This window comes from Lithobates pipiens, unplaced genomic scaffold (assembly GCF_037356315.1).
Source record: "Lithobates pipiens isolate NorthernLeopardFrog02 unplaced genomic scaffold, aLitPip1_a1.2 Scaffold_13, whole genome shotgun sequence".
Lineage (NCBI taxonomy): Eukaryota > Metazoa > Chordata > Amphibia > Anura > Ranidae > Lithobates > Lithobates pipiens.
Window position 1 is genome coordinate 128,238,692 of NW_027507718.1, and position 27,816 is coordinate 128,266,507.

Here is a 27,816-nt window from a genome sequence, read left to right on the forward strand (position 1 = left end):
GCACCTAGAACTTAAAGTAGGCAGAGCTCCATTGTATATATAAATATACAATATATAAATATACAATATATATTTATCTGTTGTTTAGAGTCACTGTATTGTTACGTTAAGCATGAGAGAAGGAGACGAGAGAGCTTGAGAGTAGGAGGTCTTGAGAAGAGGGTGATTTGGGTGATATTTGGAGACAAGATTGGCGATGTAGCTCAGGACAGAGTTGTGAATGGCTTTTTATGTTGTGGTTAGTATTTTTAATTTAATTCACTGTATGATTGGCAGCCAGTGTAGGGATTGGATGAGAGGGTTGGCACTGAGCAGTTGGTAAGGTGTATAAGTCTGGCAGCAGCATTTATGATAGACTGAAGAGGGGATAGTCTATGGAGAGGCAGGTCAATGAGAAGGGAGTTACAATAGTCAAGGCGAGAGATAACAAGTGGTGGTTTCAATTGTTAAAAAAGGGGCAAATTTTAGAGATGTTATTTGAATTCTACAAACTTTTGACAATGATTGGATTTAGGGCTGAAATTACAAGTCAGAGTCTAGGATTACAGGGGAGGGACTGATGGTTACATTGTTAATTTAGATGGAAAAGTCATGGAAGGGGGCACGGGCGGGGGGAATATTAAGAGCTGAGTTTTAGAGTGATTTCGTTTAAGGAAGTGGTGCGACATCCATGCTGATATGTCAGTTAATAAGTTAGTAATGCAAGAGGAGACTAAAGGAGTGAGGTGAGTAGTAGACAGATAGATTTGGGTTTCATCTACGTATAAATGGTAATGGAAGCCATGGGTGGTTATCAAGTGACCAAGGGGGAGTTGTATATAGAGAAGAGAAGGAGTCCAAGAACAGAGCATTGGGCGATCCCCACAGAAAGGGGCCATGGAGAGGAGGGGATAGAGTTGTAGGTGACACTAAAGGAGTGCTGTGATATTTAGGTAGAGAACCAGGCAGAGAACCAGGATAGAGCAGAATCTCGGAGGCCAAGGGAATGTCGTTTATTGAAAAGTAGCGGGTGGTAACAGTATCAAAGGTGGCAGAGAGGTCAAGTAGTAGGAGTATGAAGTACTGGCTGTTGGTTTTAGCAGTTAGTAAATCATTAGTGAGTTTTAGTAAGGCAGTTTCCGTGGAGTGCTGTGAGCGAAAGCCAGACTGTAAGGGATCAAGAAGGTTATTTTCACTGAGATAGGAGCTAAGACGGTTGAAGACTAAGCATTCTATAAGTTTAGAGGTGAATGGGAGCAATGAGATGGGCCTTAAGTTGTTCAGGTTGGTGGGGTACAGTGAGAGCTTTTTAAGTATGGGAGTGATCTGCACATGTTTTAGAGGGGAGAGGAAAATGAGGGAGAGATTGAAGATGTGAGTGAGGGAGCATAGGATAGAAGAAGAGGGTGACCGTAGTAGTTGTGAGGGAACAGGATCCAAGGGACAATTGGTTAAGTGGGCATCTGAGAAAAGTTTTGTAACCTCTTCAGTAGTAGCCAATTCAAAAGAGGAGAGTGTTGAATGTGCTGTTAGGCAAGGTATGTTGGGTGGGGAATATGTACGCACAGTGGAGGTGTCCTCGCAAATTGCATCAATCTTGTCTTTGAAGTGATTGACAGTCTCTTGGGCAGTGAGTGAGTTAGTGAGTAGAGGTGGTGGGGGCGAAGCAGAAAGTTAAAGGTTGAGAAGAGCCAACAGGGACTGGGTGACAAGGTATTAATAAGAGAGACAAAGTAGGCTTGTTTGGCAGCATGGAGGCGGGAATTGTATTTTAGAAGGGCAGATTTATATAGGGTGAAGTCTTGTAGGCAATGTCTCTTGAGATTTCTAGTGTTGTCAATGTGCTAGGGTTGTAATGGCCAGGGCCTGATCATCTGTGTGTGGTTAAAGCAGCAAGTGCATCTAGTGATGATGAGAGTGAACTGTTGTAGACAGAGGTTGCCAGGTCAGGACAGGACAGGGGAGAGATTATGTCATATAGGTGGTCAGTAGCAGAATAGAGAAGAGAAGGGTTAAAGTAGTGAATGTTTCTACAAGTAATTGTTTGCTGCTTGGAGAGATGGGTGGTTGGAGGCAAGGATACAGTGAAACTAATGAGGTTGTGATCAGACAGAGGAAAGGGGGTGTTGATGAGGTTGCCAGGGTTGCAGAGATGGGAGAATACAAGGTCAAGGGGGCTCGTTATGTAACCATTGTGTGATCTTGTGGGTGGATCTGGGTCATTGTTCATGTGTCGTCTGCAGTATTCTCAAGTGTATAAAAAAAAGCCTGAATTCGTTTCAATAAAGGGTCTGATTCCTGTTTGACCCTCCGTACAGAGCCTCGTCTCGTACTTGGGGGGGAAGAATTATTCGTATGGGTTTCTTGTTCGGCTGATTGGTGGCAGCGGTGGGAAGATTCCCACAGCCCAGAAGGATGGCTACAAGAGGACATAGGCCAATGTAAGCACAGTATGAACAGCTAAAGCGCTCTACCCTCAAGGACTTACTGGAGAACCGGGGCCGACCGGCCAACAAGCGTAAGAAGAGGGACATTATCGTAGAACTAGTCAAAATGGATAGACCCGAAAGACCCAACATAACTGAAAGGCGTAGTATAACGGACAGGGCACCCAAAGAGGCAAGTTTTGATCGCGCTGTTAACATAAGACTGGTGCATTATGGCCTTAACCCCACAGCGGAGATCATAGACCGAGTTATAGTGGCTGTGGAGGCAAATTGGCTACAGCAAAGAGGTGCTGCTGCAGGAGTCACAGCAGCACCAACTGAAAGGAGAAAGTTACATTTTGCTGCTTTTAAAAATGTAATCGAAACAGAATGGGAGATTAATGGGTACCTTGCTGATTTTGAATGGCAATGTGCCCTACACCTGGTGCCCACAGAGGGGTTACCATTTTGTCTGGGAAATTGTCCGGCCGGGCCAGTGAAGCATTCAGGTCCATCCCAGAGGAGGAGATTATGAACTATGGGCTGATAAAAGAAGCACTTTTGGCCAGGTATGCTGGCATACCAAAGGCAGTTCCGAGAGACAAGCAAGCAGACTGGAGACTCATATACCAAGTGGGCATGCCCCCTACACCGCACGGCATCCCACTGGGTCGCTGGATGCTAAGCAGTATCCGGGAAAGGCACCACCTCCATTGGCCACTTATTCTCAGCAGCCCAGGTTCAACTCCCAGGACTACTCCCAACCCATCAGGTGTTTTGGGTGTAAACAGCTAGGGCACAAAAAGCCAGACTGTCCATTGAATCCAGCCAGCCAGTCCCAATCATGGAGAAAGCCAGCAGGGGGGAATCCACGCACATCCATGCCTGCGGCTCACTGCGTTGAGGAGGAAGAACATTGGGGTGTCCTGCACAAGGCTGATCCAGTACAAGCAACTAACCAGGACAAAAGGCAGCAACACAGGCAGACTGTCCGGGTTAATGGAAGGGTAGCCAATATCCTACATGATACTGGTGCCACCATGACCCTACTACAGAAGAACCTCATCCCAGAGAACCAACACACCGTAGACACTGTAGCCATAATGGTAGCAGGAGGCACCGTTTTCTAGCTACCTGTTGCTCGTGTTCACCTGGATTGGGGGGTTGGTTAAGGACACGTGAATGTGGGGGTGATGAAGGATTTGCCAGCGGATGTACTACTGAGGAATGATTTGGCCCCCTCGTTTCTGCTTACGCCCCGATGGGCCCTGCTGAAGCCAACCCAGTGACTAACCATGCCCAGACCCATGCTGTTGGAACCGGCCTGCTTGCTGCTGATATCCAGGTAAGGCTATCTTCACCAACATGTACCTTAGATCAGGCTCCCCTAGGCTGGGATACCCCAGAGGCATTCGGGAGGGAAACCTGGGAGGACCTGGCCTTACACAAGTATAGGGGTAAGGCAGATACTCAGCAAAGGGAAGTCGATGAGGAGCTTTATGAATGGGTGGGGGATAGACTGTATAGGATCCCTAAGCCATCCCCAAGAAGTAAAGCCCCTTAGCAGAAACGACAGCTGGTGGTACATAAGAAATACCAGCTGGAGATTCTGCAATCTGGCATGATGTACCACTAGCAGGACATCTAGGGTCCCATCGCACAGCCTATAGAATTACACAGAATTTCTTCTGGCCCAATTTTAACCTGGATGTGCAATAGTACTACAAAAAGTGTGACACATGTCAACGGGTAGGTGAGAGGGGGGACCACCCTAAGGCCAGACTTATGTCCATGCCTATTATTGGGGAGCCCTTTTACCGCATAGCCGTTGACATTGTGTATCCCTTGGCCAGGCCTAGTCCACCCGGGAAGAAGTATATTCTCACCATGGTGGACTACGCCATCCGTTACCCAGAGGCAGTAGCTATGTCCAACATTAAAGCAGAGACAGTAGCTGATGCCCTGGTTAAGATATTTACTAGAGTGGTGTTCCCTAAGGAGATTCTCTTTGGCCAGGGAACCCAGTTTACCGCTGTGCTCACCCAGCAGTTGTGGAAGGTGTGCAATATTAAGCCCTTGCTGAGCTCACCTTACCAACCCCAGACTAATGGTCTCCGTGGGTGCTTTAACTGGACCCTCAACAAAAAGGAGGACCTTTTCAGACTCTTGCAGAGACTGGGTGAGATTCCTGCCTCACCTGTTATTTGCGTACAGAGAGGTACCCCAGGAATCTACTGGGTTCTCTCTCTTTGAGTTACTCTATGGGAAAAGACCACTTGATCTCATTAGAGGATACTGGGAGGGAGAGACAGAGCAGGAGGAGACCCCCATAGTGCCCCATTTTCTGGACCTCAGGGAGCGCATGGAACAACTGTCTCTGATGGTAAGGGAGAATCTCCAGGTGGCCCAGGGGAGACAGAAGAGATGGTATGGTCGAGGGGCCCGACAGCGTATCTTCCAGGTTTGGGCAGAAGGTCTTAGTGCTCAAGCCTGTGAAGACCGACAAGATGCAGGCATCTTGGCAGGGCCTGTATAAAGTAGTAGCCCATGTATGTGATACTACCTATGTTATTGCCTGCTGTGCAGATGAAAGAATCCAGCGAACCTTTCATGTGAACATGCTGAAGGAGTATCAGGAACGCCAGGAGGATGTTGCTGCAGTATGTGCCCCTGCTGCCGACGACTCCGAAAGTTTACCCCTCCCTGACTTACTAGAGAGAGACCCCCAGACTGACCTCATTAGCCTCGTGCAGCTAGGGGATTTGTTAAAGCGGTAGTAAACCCGCAAATTATTTATTTCTTTTTTTAACCCTGCAAAGCAAAATGCATAATGAGCTAGTATGCACCGCATACTAGCTCATTATGAAATACTTACCTTAGAACGAGGCCCCGACATCTGGCCCGATCCATACCGAGGGAGCTGACATGCTCCCTCTGCGTTTCTTCCGGGTATCGCGGCTCCGACGCTGTGAGTGGCCGGAGCCGCGATATCGTCACTCCCGCGCATGCGCGCGGGAGATTTCATTCCGGACGGCCAGATTTTCAGGCCGAGAATCCCCTTGTGCGCATGCGCCGCTGCAGTCAGCGGCGCATACCGAGGGGAATATCTCCTAAACCGTACAGGTTTAGGAGATATTTTTTTTACCTACAGGTAAGCCTTATTATAGGCTTTCCTGTAGTTAAAAGTTAAAAATTCGAGTATACAACCACTTTAAGCCCCACAAAGAGGGAACAGGCTAAGCGACTGCTGTGGTAGAAACAGGCGACTTTCTCCCAAAAACCGGGCTACACGACCCTAGTTGTGCATAAGGTAGAAACAAGCACCCCTTCAACAGCCCCCCTACTGTATCCCTGAAGCAGTCCGAGAAGGAATGCAGAAGAAGATACAGGTGATGACTCAGTTAGTAGTCTTTGAGCCCTCTGACAGCCCTTGGGCCTCGCCTGTAGTCCTGGTGCCTAAGAAAGACGTAACTACCCTGTTCTGCGTGGACTACAGGCGACTCAATGAGAAGACCACCACTGACATCTACCCGATGCCCAGGGTAGACGAACTGCTAGATCGTATAGCCAGGGGACGTTATTTAACTACCATAGACCTGTGTAAGGTCTATTGACAGATTCCCTTGGCTGAGGATGCTATCCCCAAGTCGGCATTTGTTACCCCGTTTGGCCTGTACGAGTCTAAGGTCATGCCATTTGGGATGAAAAATACCCCGGCTACCTTCCAACGTATGGTGGATAGGCTCCTCGATGGCTTTCAGGATTTTGCATGTGCATACCTGGATGACATTGCAATCTACATTGGGTCTTGGGAGGAGCACCTGGTTCATGTAGGGGTGGTTTTGGACAAGATTTAGGCCGCAGGCCTGACCTTGAAACCAGACAAGTGCCATCTAGGTATGGTGGAGGTGCAGTATCTGGGACACCGAGTAGGGTGTGGGAACCAGAGATCAGTGCCAGCCAAGGTAGAGGCAGTAGCTAACTGGCCCTCACCCCATACTAAGACCCAGGTATTAGCCTTCGTGGAGACAGCCGGGTACCACCAACATTTTGTCCCTGATTATAGTGCTATCACCAAGCCCCTGTCTGACCTGACGAAAAATAATTTACTTAGGCAGGTCCTGTGGTCTCCAGCTTGTAAAGCCACATTTCTAGCCCTCAAGCAAGCACTTATAAATGCCCCTGCCTTGGCTGCTCCAGTACCTAACAAACGTTTCCCTGTCCACACAGACGCTTAAATGTTTGGATTGGGGGCTGTGCTGAGCCAAATCGAGGAGGATGGAGGAGAACATCCTGTCACATACATGAGTAGAAAGCTATTACCCCGGGAAGTGAGCTATGTGACCGTGGAGACGAAGTGCTTGGCCCTGGTCTGGGCCCTTAAAAAGTTGAACCCTTATTTGTACGGATAGGAATTTTCATTAGTCATTGACCACAACCCATTGGACATAACCGGGTCTCAGGAGACAATGGCAGGTTGCTGCAGTGAAGCTTAGCCCTGCAACCTTACAATTTTACCATCAGCTACCGACCTGGTAAACAAAATGGCAATGCTGATGGATTGTCCTGGCAAACAGACATCACTCCGATCTCCTAGTACTGGACATCCCCAGGTTGACCCTAGAAGGATCAAGCCAGGTCTGCCGGAGAGTCCCACAAGGAGGGAGCCATGTGCATCAAATTGGTGTGCATGGCTGTTGTCCTAGAAGGAAGCCTCTTCTAAAGATGATGCACAAGAAAGCCTGCAAACAGTTTGCTGAAGACAAGTAGACTAAGGACATGGATTACTGGAACCATGTCCTGCAGTCTGATGAGACCAAGATAAACGTATTTGGTTCAGATGGTGCCAAGCGTGTGTGGCGGCAACCAGGTGAGGAGTCCAAAGACAAGTGTGTCTTGCCTACAGGCAAGAATGGTGGTGGGAGTGTCATGGTGTGGAGCGGTATAAGTGCTGCCGGCACTGGGGAGCTACAGTTCATTGAGGGAACCATGACTGCCAACATGTACTGTGACATACTGAAGCACAGCATGATCCCCTTCCTTCGGAGACTGGGCTGCAGGGCAGTATTCCAACATAATGACCCCAAATACACATCCAGGACGACCACTGCCTTGCTAAAGAAGCTGAGGGTAAGGGTGATGGACTAGCCAAGCATGTCTCCAGACCTAAACCTTATTGAGCATCTCTGGGGCATCCTCAAACTGAAGGTGGAGGAGCGCAAGGTCTCTAAGATCCACCAGCTCAGTGATGTTGTCATGGAAGAGTGGAAGAGAATACCAGTGGCAACCTGCGAAGCTCTGGTGAACTCCATGCCCAAGAGGGTTAAGGCAGTGCTGGAAAATAATGGTGGCCACATAAAATATTGACATTTTGGGCCCAATTTGGACATATTCACTTAGGGGTGTACTCACTTTTGTTGCCAGCGGTTTAGACATTAATGGCTGTGTGTTGAGTTATTTTGAGGGGACAGAAAATGTACATTGTTATACACTGTTATTACACTGTTGTTATACACTGTTAGCTGTACACTCACTACTTTACATTGTAGCAAAGTGCCATTTCTTCAGTGTTGACAAATGAAAAGCTATAATAAACTATTTACAAAAATGTAAAGGGTGTACTCACTTTTGTGAGATACTGTATATATATTGTGGATATATACACATGTGTGTGTAACTAATAATTACCAATTTATATATATGTCTTTTATAATTTCTATTTTTTAGATTTTTTTTTATATAACATGTATATATGTAGCGCCGGCTCCTGAAGAGCATGCACTACATGTTTTTGTCATTTAATATTCCTGGAATCGCAGTTTGGTTTTGGGTTTAATTACTCTAAATTTTGGTCTCAGTGCTAGTCTGACTGGATTGCATTTTGTTCTGCTTGACCATAGATGGCGCTGTCATCCCTGGCAGGTGCTAGAACGCAGTCCAGTTGGGTGCATTGAGTGCCAGTTCTCTCTCGGAGCCAGCCCAGTGGGGGTTTCACTCTTGCTGTGCATTCTGGGAGAGGGTACTTAAGGTGCTGACATCACGTGCTTCAGGGTTCCAGTCCAGAAATGCTTTCTGACTGTTTGGTCCTGGTCCTCCTGACCAGCCCCCAGGGCTCTCATGGCCTGGGGTGCGGATCCACCCGACTCTAAGTCTCTGGGCTGGCTGTCCCGAGGCAAAGTAACTGAAAGAAGGATTCAAGGGTGGTCCGGTGCTGTCTCAGTTTGTGGAGAGGCCCAGCAGCAGTAGAAGCATCCAGGGGAGGACTCTTCGGGAGAAGGCCACGCAAGGGTTGGCTTCTCAAAAGGAGCCTGGAGGCTAAGTTGAAAGACTCCAAGCGAATCTAATCTCATATGCTATCGCCGGACTGGCTGCAAGATACTGGTACCGTACGAGGGTTCTCTGAGTTGTCTACATCTTTCAGTTATTCAAGTGTTATACAACAAGTCTGTGGCAGAGACTTTATTCAAGTGTTCTACAACAAGTCTGTGGCAGAGACTTTATTTGATTTAAGCACCCTGTTGGCTGCTAGGCCTGGTGAGAGAAGGACTATGTGATAAGGGTGAGGATCCAGCTGTGAATGGCTATTCCCTGGATTTCCTAATGTGAAAGACTTTTTTTTTTCCTATTTGACTAAGACCAAGAGTACCAAGACTTTCCTACCTAAACTCTCTAACCCTATTTTGAGAGACTGTGTTTGTTTACTGCAAATAAAAATCTCTTAAGCAGATCTGGCGTCAGTCTCTGCAGTTCTTGGGCGATCTACCTCGGGAAACCCCTAGACATACACAAGGTCAAGAAGGTAACGGTAAACCCAATGAAATCAGCCGCTCCTTCGGGGGTCAGTGCTACATATATATATATATATATATATATATATATATATATATATATTTTTTTTTTTTATGTATTCACTTGTCCAGATATTCCAATTCTCAATATGACCAATTCTCTCACATGTCTTTGTTGCAGGAGATCCGTGAGAATAATCCTGATGATTTCAGGAATTATCTCCAGATGACGGACCCCATTTTTCACCGTCTGTTGGCTTTGCTGTCCCCCTAATTTATACAGTTTGTATTTATATTTTTGTATTATGACACTTATTACCTGTCCAGTGGGCTGCCAATAGTGTAAGTAAGGAGGGGCTGGCCAAAGTAACACAGATTGGGCAGCACAGTGGTGTAGTGGGTAGCACTCTCACCTAACAGTAAAAAGGGTTGCTGGTTCAAATCCCAACCACAACACTACTTGCCTGGCGTTTGCATTTTCTCACTGTGCCTGTGTGTCTTTACTCTGGTTTCCTCCCACACTCCAAAGACATGCAGGTAGGTTAATTGGCTTCTGTCCAAAATTGGCTGTAGTATATAAATGGGGACCTTGGATTGTGGGCTCCTTGAGGGTAGGGACTGATGTGAATGTGCAATGTATAGGGATAGGGACGATTGTAGACACTCACTCAGGATGGACTGGTGTCTTTATTCAACCTTAGTAATGTAACATTATTTATGCATTCTGCTCTCAATGGAGTGGAGAGGGTTACCTGTCTAAAACATCTTCCCCCCCCACCCTAACATTTTTACAATGGGCCATCAGAGGGGGTGATTAATCTGATAAGTGGACCTTAGATTTTTTTTTCTTTAAATACTCCTTAAAATCAATGTTATACTGATGTTGGCCAAAAATGTTTTGTGTCTAACCTACTTGCAATGTTATGTGCAAAAAGTAAAATTTTTTTTTCTTGTTTCCTTCAACGCCACAGGGATGGCAGACTGTGGCTTCCCAATTTGCCCAGCGGTGGGATTTTCCCACCTGTAGAGGGGCAATAGATGGGAAACGCGTCCACATCATCCCACCCCCCCCCCCCCCCCAACTCGACGGGCATACTATTACAACTATAAGGGGTTTAATAGTATTGTGATGTTGGCTGTGGTTTCGGCGACATATGAGTTTGGGAAGAATGGCCGGATATCGGATGGTGGAATCATCGCCCAGACCGAGTTCTATGGATGGCTCCAGAGTGGTGGCTTGGGATTGCCAGCTGCGGAAGACAACGTGGCTGGTCTGCCATTCATCTTTGTCGCTGATGAAGCAATTGGGCTGGGTGATCACCTAATGTGGCCATTCCCCATGAAGACCCTCACCCTGGACCACAGGGTTTTTAATTACCAGAGCCAGAGCCAGAAGAGTGGCAGAGAATGCTTTCGGGATAATGGCCAGCCAGTTCCGCCTATTCTTTATGCCAAACAACATGGCAGAATATAAACTTAACCATCTAATACTTGCATGCTGCATTCTCCACAACTTTTTATGGAGAAATTTTATGAACGATGTGGCCGGATTTCAAGACCAAACGCAGACGGTGCTTGAAGCTGGCCATTCTGGCTTGCCCTCCCAAAGCGCCCGCGAGGTCTGTCTAAAATATATGGAGTACTTTGCGGGTAGGGGGGCCATTGATATGCCAAAAATATTTCCTTTGATTTACTGCTTGTGTTCCATTTAGCTGTCTGGGTTATCCAATGTTCTTTTCTTTTTGGCCATTTTCTTCAATAGTGCAAACGTAATTTCTTTGATACATGAGGTGACAATCTTTTCTTCAGCTATTATGTTGTGGGTCTGCTACACACACACCTTGTTTTTGTTGTTAATGTATGTAATGCATTAATGATAAAAATATTCCTAATTTTCAGCACCATGAATTAATTTTTTGGAGTGACGAAAATGGCCTGATTGTTGTAAATCATAAAGCACTGTGGGTGTTATTTACTAAAGGAAAATCCACTTTGCACTACAATTGCACTGCAACAAGTGCACTGAAAGTGCACTCGTAGTGCAAAGTGGATTTGCCTTTACTAAATAACCCCCACTGTTAACACCAACTTGAACAAAAAACTGGGCATTGAAAGAAGAAGCCACACATTGTTGAGTAGAAAATGTTTTACTCTGTGCACACTCACATGTGCGTTTAGAAAAGGGTTTTTGAACAAACCAATATATTTTTGGAATTAACTTTTTTTTTTGAACAGTAGAAATATCCTTTTTTTGTGGAAAACAGGCATGTTTTTAAAACCATGAAACAATACACAACTCAGGAACTTACAAAGTTCAACTTTGATAAATTGAAGGCAATATAAGACATTAGTATGTCCAAACTGTGTTGATATTGCCTTCATCAGATGGGGCGATGTCACTCCTGCGAAAGCCAAATTTTGAAGATGCACACAAATTGAAAGTCAAAATGGAGATTTCCCTCCTGATCCCATGCCTAATGTCAACATGTGCTAGCTCTCATCATGGGGGATCAATGGACGTGTTTTGGTGGCACAACCCCTTCCACTCATCTACTTTAGTTGCAAGGAAGGGATTGCACTCAAAACCTTGATATCCCATGATGGCAGATAGCACATGTTGACACACTGTGTGCATCTTCAAAATTTGGCTTTCAAATTTTTTGAGAAAAGTTAGAAAAATTAAAACCAATTTTAAAAATGTTGGTGTGTTTTAGATTCTGCCTAAAACATCAATGATGTTTTTGAGTATTGTTTTCCACATCATTGATGTCTTCCTTGATCTTCTGTAAATCCCTATTGCACACCATGATCTCCCCGATGAGGATCTGTGCACTTGCACTTGTGAAATGTGTTTCTTCTTCCACAACATCCACATCACCTTAAATAAAAAAACACACCATGTATTATAAATATGCAGTCATACATCTATTACCTAAAGCTGTGGTCTCAGACACTCACCTGTTGTGGTCACTATTTTGCCCACTTCATAAACCTCTCCTTCCACATCCTCAGGTTGTGGTTTTGTGATTTTCCCTTCTTTAGGAGGTTGTGAGTCCCTGGTGTCCTCTGATGTCCCGAGTCTTTTCTCCCCTAGGTGAATAAAAAAAGGTATACTTAGCGAACGCACAGATATTTGAGGGCAGAAATAGTAATATGAAACATTGCTTGGAAGTGTCGTACAATTGTCTGTTTTGGCAGAGTTCCAAGCTGAAGACATGATTTTTTTTCCTTTCTTAAAGCTGGAATACATGTTTTGGTCAAGTTCCACAAATTTAGAGACCCCTAGTATCCACTGGAGCACCTGTGTGGGACACCCTAAAAAGTTTGTTCTGGTCTCCCACACTAGTACTCCTGCGTCCAGATGTCTAAACAGCTGCTGAGTGTCCTCTCCTTACACAAAATTGGTGGCCTGAGGAGCACTTATAATAGGTAATGCAAGAGAGTCCAGGATTCCATGAGATTAGGAGCAGCAGCAGATGACAGTTATGTACCCAGGCTGTGGTACTATGACAGACTGCAGTTTCTGACAGACCAGACTGAAATCAGGCCATCACTCTCAACCCTTCCTTCCACTCTTCCTTCCACCCCAGCTGAAGCTTCTAACGTCCAACCTGGGGCTTCCACCCAGGAAGAAGATGTGGAGGAGCCCAGCTTGAGTCAGGTATAGCACTGTTAAACAGATTATTCAAAATTGTGTGTGATTGATGAACAATAAACTAAAATGATGTCCCTTTTCCATATACAGAAAAGCCTCAGCCAGGAGGAGGATATGCAAAGCGGCAGCCAGGAGGTGGCAGGGGAAAGTAGCAACCAGGAGGTGTTGAGGGTAAATGTCAGCCAGGAGTTGGCCGGGCCCAGTAGCCTGAAAAGGAAAAGGAAGAGCGTGGAGGAGTCAGCACTTGGGTTAATTCGGCAGGCCTCTGCGATCCTCAGAACCCCCCCCCCCCCAGTCTTCTTGAGGCCTATGCCTGCATGACTGCCAACAAAATGCAATCCACCTCCTGCCACAATTCCAACACCAGAGCCACAGCCTGGAAGCAAGCATGGAAGGAAGCATGTAAGGAAGACAAGAGAGTAATGGCCTGGGTTTGGTCTGGTCTGGCAAAAGACACAGGCTGTTGTATGACCACAGCCAGGGGACATATATGCCACCTGCTGCTGTTCCTGATCTCTCTGAGTCCTGGACGCGATTGTGCTCCCTATTAAATGGACTCCTCAGGCTACCAATTTTTCATGTCAAATAGTTGATTTGTGCTGCGGGGGAACAAAGGCTTCGCTAATTTCACCAGTTTATCCAGCGTTGACTTCCTCTTTATTTTGTTATGACCCCTTAATAAATGTCTATTTATAAAAATCATTGGCTATGTTTTTTAATTAAGTACAGTTTGAGAGTAGGTAGATACATTTCAATAATGCAATGTCAAATTAACAAGGGACATCAACACCAACGAACCTCCTTGAGGTTAAAAAATAATAAATGGTGTTGTGGTAACTTGACACACAAAACGAACAAAAAATATTAAGGTGATCACTAGAAAAAAAGAAAAAAAGGAGATCTTGATCAAAAAATAATTTTAAAAAATCACTATAAAAATAAAATCGAAACATTATTATGGAGATCTGACAAAAAAAATGAAAAATATTATTCAGGAGATCACAAGAAATAATAAAGAAGTATTCGAAAGAAGAACGCGCTGCATTAAAAGATTATTAAAATAAAATTAAAAAAATTATTAAATTTTCAGCGTGACGAATGTGCTATCTCCATTAAAAAAAGCTAGTTTTACTGGACCGAGCGCTTCCCTCTCATACTTGATTCAGAGGATGCGTGGAATTTGGCGCGTCGTGTACACATGCTCGGAGTTTGTTGTCGGAAAATTTGAGAACCAGCTTTCAAAGTTTTGTTGTCGGAAATTCTGACAAAAATGTCCGATGGAACCTACACAGGGTTGGAATTTCTGAGAACAATCTCCCATCAAACATTTGTTGTCGGAAATTCCGATTGTGTGTACGCAGCATTAGTGTGTACCAGGCTTTAAACACTATGGAGTGAATTCAGTAAAGTACTGAGAGATGCAGTTGGATCTATAACTATACCCTATGTTGTTCTTTGGTTAAAATAAATAGTTAAAAAATAAATCTGACTGCATCCAGGACCGATTTAGTGCAGCTATCTGCACATAACCGCAGGTAATCGCAGTGTACTTATTCACCTGCGGATAGCAGGGGCAACAAGGAAAGAAACACAACAGGAAGCACATCAGAAATGGCAAAGAAATGGAATGTTCCACCGCAGCTAAACACAGCCGCATGTAAATGCACGTAAACACTGCTAATCGCAATGTACAACTGCAAGTGATCATTGTGCCTGGAGTCTTAAAATTTCAAAATAACAAAACATGCTATTAACAGCGGTAGAACAGCCGCCCATGTGAAAGAGGCCTTACACTCCAGGACATCTTTTACGTCTTAGGCACAGCTAGCACATGTTTAAGCCTAACACTGACTCAACCAGGCCTTAGCAACTTGCCCTTGGCAGGCAGGGCCGGCGGCCCCTTTAAAGTAGCAAAAAAAATAGAAATAGGAAGTCATTAGTGCTAGCTGTCCTGGACTACTGCTCCCGCTCAGCCACTGGCTCCACACCCCGTTCTGTTTCCTCTCAGTCCTCTCTGGCATGTCACTTCTGGGAAACCAGGCCATAGCGACGTACATCAGCAGCCCACCTCCTCCTCCTTCTTTTCCTTCTGTATGGGCAAGTGAGAGAGTGCAGCGTGCTTCAGCAATGTGCAGTAGGGACCCAGCTGTGAAGTCGAAAGGCTACACTGCCAGGTTCCCTTACCAGCAATGGTGACGGCAGCACCCGATCACATCGCTGGACTCCAGGACAAGTAAGTGTCCTAATGTTAAAAGTCAGCAGTAGGGATGAGCTTCGTGTTCGAGTTGAGCATATGTTCGACTCGAACATTGGCTGTTCACCCGTTCGGCGAATTCCGAACGTTATGGGCTGTTCGCGCCAAATTCGTGTGACGCTCACAGCCCACAATGCACTGCGATGGCGCAGTGCGTTACCGGCTCATGATTGGCCAAGCATGCACTGTGACCCCGCATGCTTGGCCAATCACAGCGCCGGCAGCGAGGAGAGCCATGATTGGCCACAGGCAGGATGCCTGTGGCCAATCATAGCTCAGGCTGTGTAGTACACGCCCCACACTATATAAGGCCGCCAGCACGGCGGCCTTGTGTAGTGTGTTGGTGTCTGTAGCAGTTAGTGGGTGTTCTGTGCACCTTCAACACAGTATACACCGATCGTTATCGGCCGATTTTTCGTTCTTGCTCTTCTGTAGTGGTTGTTGTCTGTGTGCCCTGACCGCAGTATACACCACTATATTCACCTATATAGCTAGCGATATATCTATCTTTTATAATAGAGCTTGCAGTCAGTGTTAAGAGATTGTGCGTGCTGTCTGCGTGCTCTGAACCCAGTATACACCGTTATATACACCTATATAGCTAACTATCTTGCTCGTTTTAAATAGAGCTGTCAGTCAGTGTTAGGAGATTTTGTGTGCTGTCTGCGTGCTCTGAACGCAGTATACACCGCTATCTCCACCTATATAGCTAACTATCTTGCTCGTTTTAAATAGAGCTTGCAGTCAGCGGTAGGAGATTGTGCGTGCTGTCTGCGTGCTCTGAACCCAGTATACACCGCTATATCCACCTATATAGCGAACTATCTTGCTCGTTTTAAATAGAGCTTGCAGTCAGCGGTAGGAGATTGTGTGTGCTGTCTGCGTGCTCTGAACCCAGTATACACCCAGTATATCCACCTACATAGCTCTTCTCTATTTGAGCCATCTGCCATCTGCAGGAGTTAGTGGAAGTTGTGTGTGCCTTCAGCACAATATACACTACCCAATTGCTGGTTTTCCCAACTCCCTTCAGGCCATTACCATGTCTGGAAGGCCAGAAAGGAGAGGCAGACAGGCGCGAGCCGATAAAAGAGGGCAAGCAGGCTCTGTGTCTAGAGACAACAGTGCTGGTCGTGGACGCGGTGTATCGTCATCATCAGCACGTGGCCATGGGACACACTTGTCCTTCTTTTCGGCAGCTGGACATGTTGAGCCGCAACATGCCAACGACTTGGTAGAGTGGATGACCAAGCACTCTTCATCCTCCTCATTCTCTCTCACCCAGGCTCAGGGTACTAGCAAAGCAGCTGCCAACGCATCGTCTTCTCTCCTCTCAATGTCATCATCAGTGACTCCTTTCCTAGACCCACCACGTCCTCCTGAGGAGTCTCCTGAACTCTTTGAGCACAGTGTTGGGTACATGCTCCAGGAGGATGCCCAGTGTTTTGTAGGCTCTGATGATGATACTCAGCTAGAGGAAGGCAGTAGCGTGAATGCAGAGAGAGGGGATGCTCAAGAAGGACAGCAATCTGGCAGTCATGTTCCACAAGCTGCAGCATACTGCCAGGTTTGCTCCAGCGATGAAGAGGGAGGGGATGATGAGGGCACTGACTCCACGTGGGTGCCTGGTAGGAGAGAGGAGGAGGAGGCACATGTCCAACGAGGCAGGATGCCCTCCGGGGGCCAGCTTAGGGGCAGCACACCGACTGAATCACACCACAGAGCTCCGCCTGTGCAGGGCGCTGCCTCTGCGCGCTATTCTAAAAGTTCTTTGGTGTGGGCCTTTTTTGAGACGAGTGCATCAGATCGCACCGCTGCTATTTGCTACATATGTCTCAAGCGTATCTCACGTGGCCAAAACATCAGCCGCTTGGGCACCACATGCTTTGTTACCGATCACAGGGTGCGCCTGTCCACCGAATCAGTTGATCGACTGACCTTCATCAAGATGAATCAGTCTTGGATCACCCACAGCTACCAAGCACCTCAAGCTGATGTAACCGAATAATTTTTTTTTAAATATCACATCCCTTCAAGACTGCCTATGCTGATGCTGAGTGACTGTCCTGTTATGTTGATTGTTTATCCTCTTCCTCCTCCGCTGATATGTTGGAAGAACATTTCTGGTTCTGGGTGATAACATCAGCCCAATTTTTCTGCCCCTGTTTAACAGGGGTGTTTAATTACAATTTTTGAGGCAATGCTTTGCAGCAGGGCTAATTCCTGCACTAAAACTAGAGTATATGGGAGAGGTTGCAGTGTCGTGGCACCAGCACCAGTGCCTAAGGCCCAATTTTTCTGCCCCTGTTTAACAGGGACATGTAATTACAATTCTTGATATAATATTTCATAGGAGGGCCCGTTCCTGTGCCCACCCAGAGTAACTGTGAGGACTTATAGTGTTGTGGCACCAGCACCACAACCACCAAAGGTCATTTTTCTACCACTGTTCAACAATGGCATGTAATTACAATTCTTGATATAATCGTTCACAGCAGGGTGCTCCAGTGCCAACCAAGAGTCACTTTGAGGGCTTACAATGTTGTGTCAAAACCAACTCCTTGTTCCGCCATTTCTACAGAGCATATAGGGCAGGCCCCTACTTTCAAACATCCAACTTACAAACATCTCCTACTTGCAAACGGAAGGAGACAACAGCAAGTGAGATGAAAAAAGACGGACGGCAAAACAAATTATACAGGGGTGATAACCCTTCCCTATGTTTTCCAAAAAGCTTAAAAATAGTTTTTTTGACTGGAGTTACACTTTAAAAATGTACCAGTTGAAAATTACAAACAGATTCAACTTAACACAATAAACCTACACAGTCCCTGTCTTGTTTGCACCGCCTGTATACTGCTGTTCTGAGTATATAGGGCCTGGGGGCCACACGTATTTCCTTTTTTTAATATGGGTACGGGGTTCCCCTTAATATGTGTACAAGACCCAAAGGGGCTGGTAATGGGCAGGGAGGGCTACCCATGCCATTTTTCTCAATGATTTTCAACCATATTGCAGGAACCAGATATAACATTAAAACCGCAAGCAGTTTTAAATGACGTTATTTCCGTTAAATGTTATTTTGTGCAGGGACTGTTCTAAACACGGGAAACACGTGGCACTTCACATGCATACTACAGACACCCCCCCCCCCAGGCACGGTATTTAAAGGAATATTTCACTTTTTTTTTCACTTTAATCGTCATTAAAATCAGTGCTCCCGCCAAAACGGCCGTTTTTAAAACTTTTTTTTGCATTGACCCATGTCCCCTGGGGCAGGAGCCAGGTCCCCAAACCCTTTTTAGGACAGTATCTTGTATATTCGCCGTTAAAATTAGCACTTTTAATTTCGAACGTTCGAGTCCCATAGACTTCAATGGGGTTCTAACGTTCGTACGAATTTGGGGTCCGTCCAAAAGTTCTGGTGTGAACCGAACCGGGGGGTGTTTGGCTCATCCCTAGTCAGCAGCTACAATATGTGTAGCTGCTGACTTTTAATTTTTAAAGGGACAGGCGGAACTGCTTTTTAACCACTTCAATACAGGGCACTTTCGCCCCCTTCCTTCCCAGCCCAATTTTCAGCTTTCAGCGCTCTAGCGCTTTCAGTGACAATTGCGCGGTCATGCTACACTGTACCCAAATGAAATTGTTATCATTTTGTTCGCACAAATAGAGCTTTATTTTGGTGTTATTTATTCACGACTCCGTTTTTTATTTTTTGCGATATAAGCGCAAAAAAGCGGAAATTTGGAAAAAAAAAACTATTTTCTTTTTTCTACTTCAATAAAAATCCAATAAAATCAAATTTTGTCATAAATTTAAGCCAAAATGTATTCTGCTACATGTTTTTGGTAAAAAAAAAATCCGTTAAGTGTATAATAATTGGTTTGTGTGATCACGGACATATGTACGCAAATGATCATGTACATATGTGTGCAGGTGATCACGTACATATGTGTGCAGATAATCATTGGGACATGTGATTTTAGTGGGACATATGTGGGGGACATGTTTTTATTATTAGGGACATGTGTTTTTATTATTTGGGGACATGTATGTTTTGGGGACATGTGTGGGGACATTGTGTTTATACTGTGTGATGTGTTTACTGTGTGGTGTGTTTACTGTGTACACTAGACTGGTGATCAGTGAGTAAAAAGCTGTAAAAAGCAGCTCATACTCACTGATCAGCAGCCGGCTGCAGCGATCTGCTCTCCTCTCCTCAGCGATGACTTCTGTGTGAGGAGAGGAGGAGCCGATTGCCTAGCAACCGGCTGTTTGTTTACATCACATGACGGCCATGATTGGACACGGCCGTCATGTGATCAGGAGGGCCAATCACAGAGCCCTCCTGCCGATCTGAGATGCGCCGTGTCCGGGTGACACGGGCGCATCGGGATCGCGCCGCTACTCCTGAATGACGTTCCTGAACGTCATATCAGGAGTAGGCGGCTCCCACCCGGCCGTATATGTGCATTGGCCGGGTGGGAAGTGGTTAAACACTTCTATATCAAGTATACCACATCTTATTGTTTTACTGCAAAGTTCTGCATACAATAAAGTACAATAAAGTAATAGTTTGGTGAGTTCAGCTATCTGTCTGCAGTGACTTTCTTTGCTATGATCAGACCAGACATAGGGATCTCAGGAAAGGCTTGATCTTTATCACAACAATTGGAGTCAGAATATTGTGACACTTTCTGGTGCAATGGCTCCTTTAACATGGCGAATTTAGAAAGGCCTTGCCAACTTGTAAAAAAAAAGTTCTGATTCGTGCTAGATTCCAGTAGCTCATATTTCTGCTACTTTAAGAATTCAAAAAAGATTACCTACCACAAGTTCGCAAATAAGCAGTCTAGTAGTAATTAAGACAAAATCTCTTTATTTGCAAAGAGAAGCCAGGCCCCAGAGTGGGGAACAGGGTTTAGGTTGCCAGGACATTGGCGACCATTGCTTTCTTAGAAATCGTTGACTTATCCCCTTCTCCACTCAGATACTGGTCAGGGGATTCCCTGGCACCAGGCTTATTGTAAACAAAAGGGTGGGGATGGTTGCTGATGTGATTACCAAAATATGGCAATAGCCATACCAGGGTAATAAGGGGAAACTTCTGACAACAGCTGAATGGGGCTAGGGAAGCATCTTTAGTTGCCATGACACTGTTAGCTGCACAGCTGAAGGCATCTTAAAAACAATGGCCCTGTGCTACTGGGGCTAAACATGCAGTGAGGACAGGAGTGCCTATGGCAGTGTTTCTCAACTCCAGTCCTCAAGGCTCCCCAACCGTTCATGTCTTCAGCATTTCCCTCAGATGAAACAGCTTTGGTAATTACTAAGGCAATGAAACTGATCAAATCACCTTCGAAAAATAATGGAGAGCCTGAAAACATGTCCTGATGGTGCGTCTTCAGGGCTGGAGTTGAGAAACAGTGGCCTGTGGTATTGGCACTCCAACCTCAATGACCCCCCCTATCCCCCCCCCCCATGCTTCTGATAAATTCATGTACCTGTCTATCTTTTTGAACTCCCCAGGGTATATGTTAATAGCATACATTTACAAATCTATGTGGAAGCTACATTGCCTTGTCACAGCCCTCTGTACAGCATGGCACCCATTCAGAGACATGCATGGCAATAAACATGTCTGCCATTATTCTTCTCCTTTACATGGGTGATAGGGATATTAGTATTTTACAGACAAAAGATAATGTGTTTTATTTGTTTTTAGCTCAGAGGAAGTGAAAAGGACACTGCATTTTTGGCAAGATCAGGTATTTTCTGTACCTGCTGAAAATGTTCTTAGCCTGAAAAAAGAAAACATATGCAGCCACCGCATCTAAGAATGGGTAAACTGCATGACATCTGTAGTGACTAACGCCCAGCATGATGCAACCTTACCACATACCCAACCCTCTCCAAACCCGGCCCCTATTAACAAATGACCAGACTATGTTTAGAGTAAATGGCCATCCGACCTCAATTTATTAACAAAATATATATCAATATAAACTTTCCATAAATATCTTTGTAAATGTAAAACATTCCATTTGTAATTTGTCATGGGTCATTAGTATACCCAAGAACCTACTGGTCACTGCGCACTACATCCGTAACTTTTACCTCTTGACCTCCAGACGGAATCCCCTGTCTCAGAGGCTATACCCAAACCAGCACAGTGACCTACCCCTTTTACCCTTCCAGATTAACCCCTTGTAACCGGGAAGTACAATCCAACCAACCCCATCCCCATGGATGGGTACAACATATTTTCTACCTGCACTACTTAACCTCTTCTACTGACCCCAAAGAACTGCCCACCCCAGTAACTGAGCCCTGAAACAACCCCCTACATCAAGGAGGGTGGGTAGGAATCTCGTCCTCCTCCGCTCTCCGACTGCCCCGACTTACGCTCAGCTTCCCGGCAAACCCACAGGCTCCACCCCCCGGCCCGCCTTCCAGTCCTCCCTTAAAGCGGCCCCCCTTGCATCTTAAAATGGCGGCTGTGCAGTCCCAGCACATGTCATGCCGTCCCTCCGCCCACAGCCTGCAGCTGCCAGCTCCGTGGACTTCCTATATACTGTATTATATACTTGTCTTGAGATTAGTTTACTTTCATCTCAACAAAAATCTAATTATGTTTTTCATTTTTCAGTATTGCATGAAAAGTGTGCTGTAAATGAGCAGCACTATAGGGAAATCAAGGCTTATTTTTCTTTTCTTACATCAGGGGACACATAGCCATAGTAATAACTATGTGGGTTATATCGGCGTATCAGGTAATGGACACTGGCACGCCCCTTAAGGCGTGAACTTTCCCCATATAACCCCTCCCATTACTGGGAGTCCTCAGTTTTTTCGCCAGTGTCTAAGGTGTTCGGAAGGATCCAGCAAGTTAAGGTTGGATTTTCCTTTTAAAGACAAGATGTCTTTTGCAGTTCTGGCTGCAATTGGAGTATCTCAGTCCTTTAACCTTTTAACGTCTGCTCCACTATTTTGGTGGAGCACATTTTGAGTCACACCAATGGATTGGAAAGTGTGGACTCCAAGGGGTTAATGAACAGCTGTGAGATACCTGAAAGTTCTGCCTGATCAGCAGGCCCGGCAAGGGGCTGGTGTATTTGATGCACTGTGTCTCACAGATGCTATGGAGGACTCGATCGTTTAAGTCCTATGGCTTATACGTGGACTAGTGCATTTTTGCAGAGGTCCGTGGCTGAAATATTGATCAGCCGAAGCACCAGGTGAAAATCCTTAGCCAGTCTGTGTCCCTTCCTGGGGTATGACTATTTAGAGTGGATAAGTACATCCAAAAGGGGTAAAGCTCTCTTTACCAGTAAAAGGAGGTTCAAACAGTTCTCCTTTAACCGCGCAGCCTCTCCTATGCCTTAGTTCCAGGGGCAACACCAGGATCTTGGGGGAAGAAAATCCATAAAGCAGAATGCTAAGGCCTTCTCAGGAAGGAGGACCCCCACTCGTTCGGGTGAGGGGAAAGGTCCTGCGATTCTCAAAGTCTGGCAGGAACAATGTTAAGAGCAGAGGGATTTCTGCGATTTTCTTCTCTAGGGTACATCTAGAGTTTCAAGAGCCCAGATGGCCCAGTCGGCTTTCGATCTGAGAGTCCGGGGTTCGGGTCCTGTTTGGGTGCTGCCTGTGGGGTCCTTGGGGCTGCTGATGCGGCAGTCTTTATGCAAGTGTCCATCTCCTCAAAGAATGCTACTAAGGTTCCAAAAGGAAAAAAAAAAAGAAAGAAAAGGAAAGAAGAGAAGTCTCTCTTTCTGGCCTCTGGATCAGCTGTTATCCCAGTCAGAGATTCCCTTAGCGGAACAGGGTTTTTTTTTGGCGCAAACCTTTTAAGGTTTCAGAGCCAAACAGAGAGGTAAGACCCATTCTAGATCTTGGAGATCTGAATCGGCACTTGAACATCCGATCCTTTCATAATTCGAACGGCTGTGTCCATCCTGCAAGGAGGGATGTTGCATATCTCCATGTGCCAAAGTTTCCCGCTTACCAGAAATTTCTGCAGTTTGAAATATAAAATGATTTTTTCAATCGTGGCACTGCCAGTCGGCTAAGCCACAGCACTACGAGTGTTCTGAAAGATTCTGGCACCTCCTTTAGCCAGGTTAAGGGCTCAAGGCATAATGGTCCTAGCCTAATAAAAGGATCTACTTTTAGTAGATCATTCAGTCTAAGGTCTAAAAACAGAGTCTGATCTTAGCTATAGATATCTGAAATCTGTAGGTTGGATTCTCAGCCTAGGAAGATTCTCCTTAAAACCAAGGAGGTTATTGGGGGCTGGTTATAGATACCATACAGAAGAAGGTATTCTTACTCCAGACGTAAATCAGTTCCATTGTAGGACTAATTCAACTTATCAGGATAAAGGAAAATTCCTTCATTCGGCTGCAGCAGATTTTTAGGGGAAATGGTGGCCTCCTTTATTCAAAGACTGCTTCAAGACACCATCCTGTCAGTCTAGAATAGAGAGGATTCAGGCCTTGTTTGTTTCCAATATGCTTGGCTCCCAACATAGCACAGAGCCTAAATTGGTGGTTGTTATCCAGCAGGAGGGAAAATCTTTATCCTGCAAGGTGTTAACAACAGATGCCAGCCTTCTAGGCTGGGGAGCAGCCCTGGAAGAAGATTCTGTCCAGGGGAGATGGTCCAGGTTAGAGGACCTTGCCTATCAGCTTTGTTGGAAGTTTCAGGCAGTACATCAGGCCATAGAATCTTGGCGATTAGATTATGGGACTGTCCTGACAGGATTCAGTCTGACGGAGCCACGGCGGTGGCTTACGTCGATCACAAGGGGAGGCATGAGAAGTTGCGCAGCCCAAAAAGAGGTGAATAATGTTCTAGCTTTGGTAGAACACAACACTATTTCATGCGTACTACTTGAGACGCCAACAATTATTTCCGGGAGAATGATCTCTTCACCCCGACACTTCCTAGCAATATGTCAGATGGGGTACTCCGGACATGGACCTATTCGCTTCCAGATTCATTAATAAGGTCAACAACTTTATGTCAAACAAGGGGTCCGCTAGCAGGCGGAACAGACACATTGATCTTCCCAGGGGATCAGTTCTCACTGATCTGTGCATTTCCTCCAGCTCTGCTACTTCCGCGCCTTCTCCGCAGGATTAAGCAGGAACAGAAGGAGGTGATTCTGGTGGCCCCAGCCGAGTCCCAGAAGATCTTAATTTATCGAGATCATAAAGAGGGCAGTAGAAGTCCTTTTGGACTCTGCCATTATAGCCAGACCTTCTTGCACAAGGTCCGGTATTTCATCCTACTTTACGGACAAGGAGTTTAACAGGTTTGACTGTTGAATCCCACTCTATAAAATATCGTGGGTGGTCTCCTTCAGTAGTGTCTACTTTGACTAATGCCAGGAAGCAGGCTTCCAGAATCACTTACTATAGAATCTGGAAGGCATAGGTTTCTTGGTATGGATCCAGGGGTTGGCAGCCCAGGAAGTGTCAATAGGCAGGATTCCTGCATATTGTATCTGAAATGAAGCTGGCCTTGACTTTTATCAAGAGCCAGATCCAGGCCGTGTCGATGTCTTTTCCTATGGCCTCTTGCTTCCCACTCTTGGTGCGTAGCTTATTCAGGGAGTAACATGGTTTATCCCCCTATCAAGGCACCTTTAAATCCTTAGGATTTAAAATTGGTCTTTTCGGCTTTGCTGAATCAGCCGTTTGAACCTTCTGAGAAATTCTCTTGGTTCTTTGACAAGAAAGAGATAATCTTCTTTGCTTGCCATTTCTTCTGCTAGAAGAGTATTAACGGCTCTGTCTTGTAAGAGCCATATTTTATCATGCATAAGGATGAGTTGGTTTGATGTCCTCATCCTGAATTCTTACCAAAAGTGGTAACATGTTTTCATTTAAACCAAGATATTATTCTTCCTTTTTTCTCCCCAGAAGCCTTAATCTGGGAAAGAGAAAGCACTACAGTCTCTTAATGTAGTAAGAGCGATCAGAATCTATTTAAAGGCGACTGCTCAGGTTCACAAAACACAGATTTTGTTTGTACTGACAGAGGGTCCAAGATATGGACAGGCAGCGCCAAGATCCACTATTTTCCAAATGGGTTTGTCAAGTGATTGATCAAGCTTCAGCTTAAAGAAGAAAATTCTTCCTTCTCATATTAGGAGCACACTCATCCAGGGTGATTAGTGCCTCTTGGGTGTTGCATCATCATGCCTCTATGGCTCAAATAAGACCGCAACTTGGTCTTTGGTGCAGATGTTTATCCGATTTTATCAAATCAATATTAAAGGTCATGAGGATATTGCCTTTGGGCACAGCATACACTGCAGTCTGCAGTATGAGTCCTCTGGCCTCCTGTTTCCTTGATTCTGTCTCCCCCCTTCAGTTGCCATATGGGACATCCCACATAGTTAAGACCTATGGCTCTGTGTCCCCTGATGTAAGAAAAGAAAAAAGGATTTTTAAAACAGCTTACCTATAAAATCCTTTTCTTTGATGTACATCAGGGGAGACAGAGGTCCCTCCCTTCTTCTTATACACTTTGTTTGCTTGGCTACAAAACTGAGGACTCCCAGTAATGGGAGGGGTTATATGGGGGAAGTTCACGCCTTAAGGGGTGTGCCAGTGTCCAGCACCTGATACGCCGATATAACCCACATAGTTATTACTATGGCTCTGTGTCCCCTGATGTACATCAAAGAAAAGGAATTTACAGGTAAGCTGTTTTAAAAATCCTATTTTACTCTGTTAAAAATGTAATTTATATATGCTTGCTTTCCTCAGGAATACCGCCGTATGATGGGGCCTCACAATTCCCAGCAAACAGTGTGTGCTCTTGTAGAAATGTTACGAGCTGAGAAAAGACTGCCTTCTCCACCAAACTGTCCTGCACAGGTGAGCTTCTACAATACTATGCAAGAAGCACTTTGCAGCCCTTTATATAGTTTGTTTTATTTTTCTATACCGAATCAACAGATATGTCACAATGAGCCCCTTTATGACTGCCCAAAACATGTGTGAAGGCAAAATGGTGGGCTTTATCACCCATATGCCATGCTTAGGCATCACTGGGTGGTTGATGTTTATGTGCTGAGAGCATGCAACAGTGATCACATGGTCTCCTATCCTTCCCACCCCCTGGGCTCTCAGAACTGTTTAAAGGAATGCTTTGGAGGGCCGGAAGGCATTAAAGAAAAAACACACCCTCCTCCCCCCACTTATAATTCTTTTTAAATCTGTTTACCTGGTTTGTCCTTAAAGGCTAACTTCACCTTTGGAACATGTTACATGTTCCACCTGTATTTAGGGTAACATGTAACATGTTCTAGATTCTGCCTCCTCTCCCCCTGATACCTTCTCCCTGTGACACCAGGCAGGGGATCCTCTCTCCGTACCCTCTGTCACAATTTAAAAACTGCGCAGCTGTGTCATTCATCCACATTCTGTGAATGAACTACAACTACTGTCGTCCACCACAGCTGACAGCTTGTAGTTCAAAACCCCTCAGCGCGCCCTGTAAAAGCAGAGGCACCTGTCACTGACAAAATCCCAGGCGCCAGGATGCAATTTGGATCTGGGATTTGTCAAGCCCTAGCGTAACTTTACAAACATTAAAAATGATGATAGTTCTAGTAATAAAAGAGAGAGTCCCGGAGCAGAAGGAGAGAAAAGAATTAGCGCAGGGACGGCATGACAGGTGTGGACAGCACAGTCATGCTATTGGGAAAGAAAAATGTGTCCCCTTTAAGAAAAGGGGAGTGGCTGGAGCAGGGGAGGCACTTGGGTTAGGGAGCTAGGAGGAAGGAGGGGGAGTGACATCAGCAGTGAGCGACGGTGGAGAAGATTCCCACCCACCCTCCTGAGTATGGTTCATTATAGTAGGGGCGGTAACGAAAGCCTGTGACAGTGGTTGGGTCTTTGGAGGAGGAGAATATGGATGTTATATGCATATATAACATGGTTGGTACCCATCTGTGGTATGGGGTTAACATGGTTGGTACCCATCTGTGGTATGGGGTTAACATGGTTGGTACCCATCTGTGGTATGGGGTTAACATGGTTGGTACCCATCTGTGGATGGGGTTAACATGGTTGGTATCCATATGTGGTATGGGGTTAACATGGTTGGTACCCATCTTGTAGTATGGGGTTAACATGGTTGGTACCCATCTGTGGTATGGGGTTAACATGGTTGGTACCCATTTGTGGTATGGGATTAACATGGTGGTACCCATCTGTGGATGGGGTTATCAGGTACCTTCCGGTTAATGAGGGGTTAACCTAGAAGGGGTAAAAGGTAGGTCACTGCGAAAGTTGAGTACCGTCTCCGTGTCAGGGGGGCTTGCGACTGGAGGCCTAAAGTTAAAAGAAGTTTGTCGCAGTGACCAGTGATGTGTGTTACCCTCGAATACTCCAAGAGGATATAAGTTGGGTTAAGATTTATTTAAAATGTTATTTGTTTAAGTTTAAAGTAATTGTTAATAAAAGGCCGTCAAGGCCATTTACTCCAAAAAATCTTGTCATGTCATTTGTGAGGGGGTTTGGAGGGTTTGGATAGTATTTGTAACTAGTGATGGCCGAACGGTTCGCCCGGCGGTCGTTTCGCGGCGAATTTCCGACATTCGCGGTCCGCACGTTCGAACGCCTTTTTCCGTCGTTCGCCGCGGCGGACTTACGTGTTTAATGTATACAAGAGCTTTAACCTTTGGTGACACGT

The 27,816-nt window shown here is 45.6% G+C and overlaps 1 protein-coding gene across 2 annotated transcripts in view; it reads left to right on the forward strand.

The window, feature by feature from the left end:
- The window catches only part of JAK3 (Janus kinase 3), a 197,953-nt gene that overhangs the window by 162,858 nt on the left and 7,279 nt on the right, over positions 1-27,816 (forward strand). For both annotated transcript variants that reach the window (XM_077475550.1, XM_077475549.1), the window contains exon 23: positions 25,884-25,994. In XM_077475550.1, the coding sequence (XP_077331676.1) occupies positions 25,884-25,994 (111 nt within the window). The remainder of the gene's footprint in view (positions 1-25,883; positions 25,995-27,816) is intronic.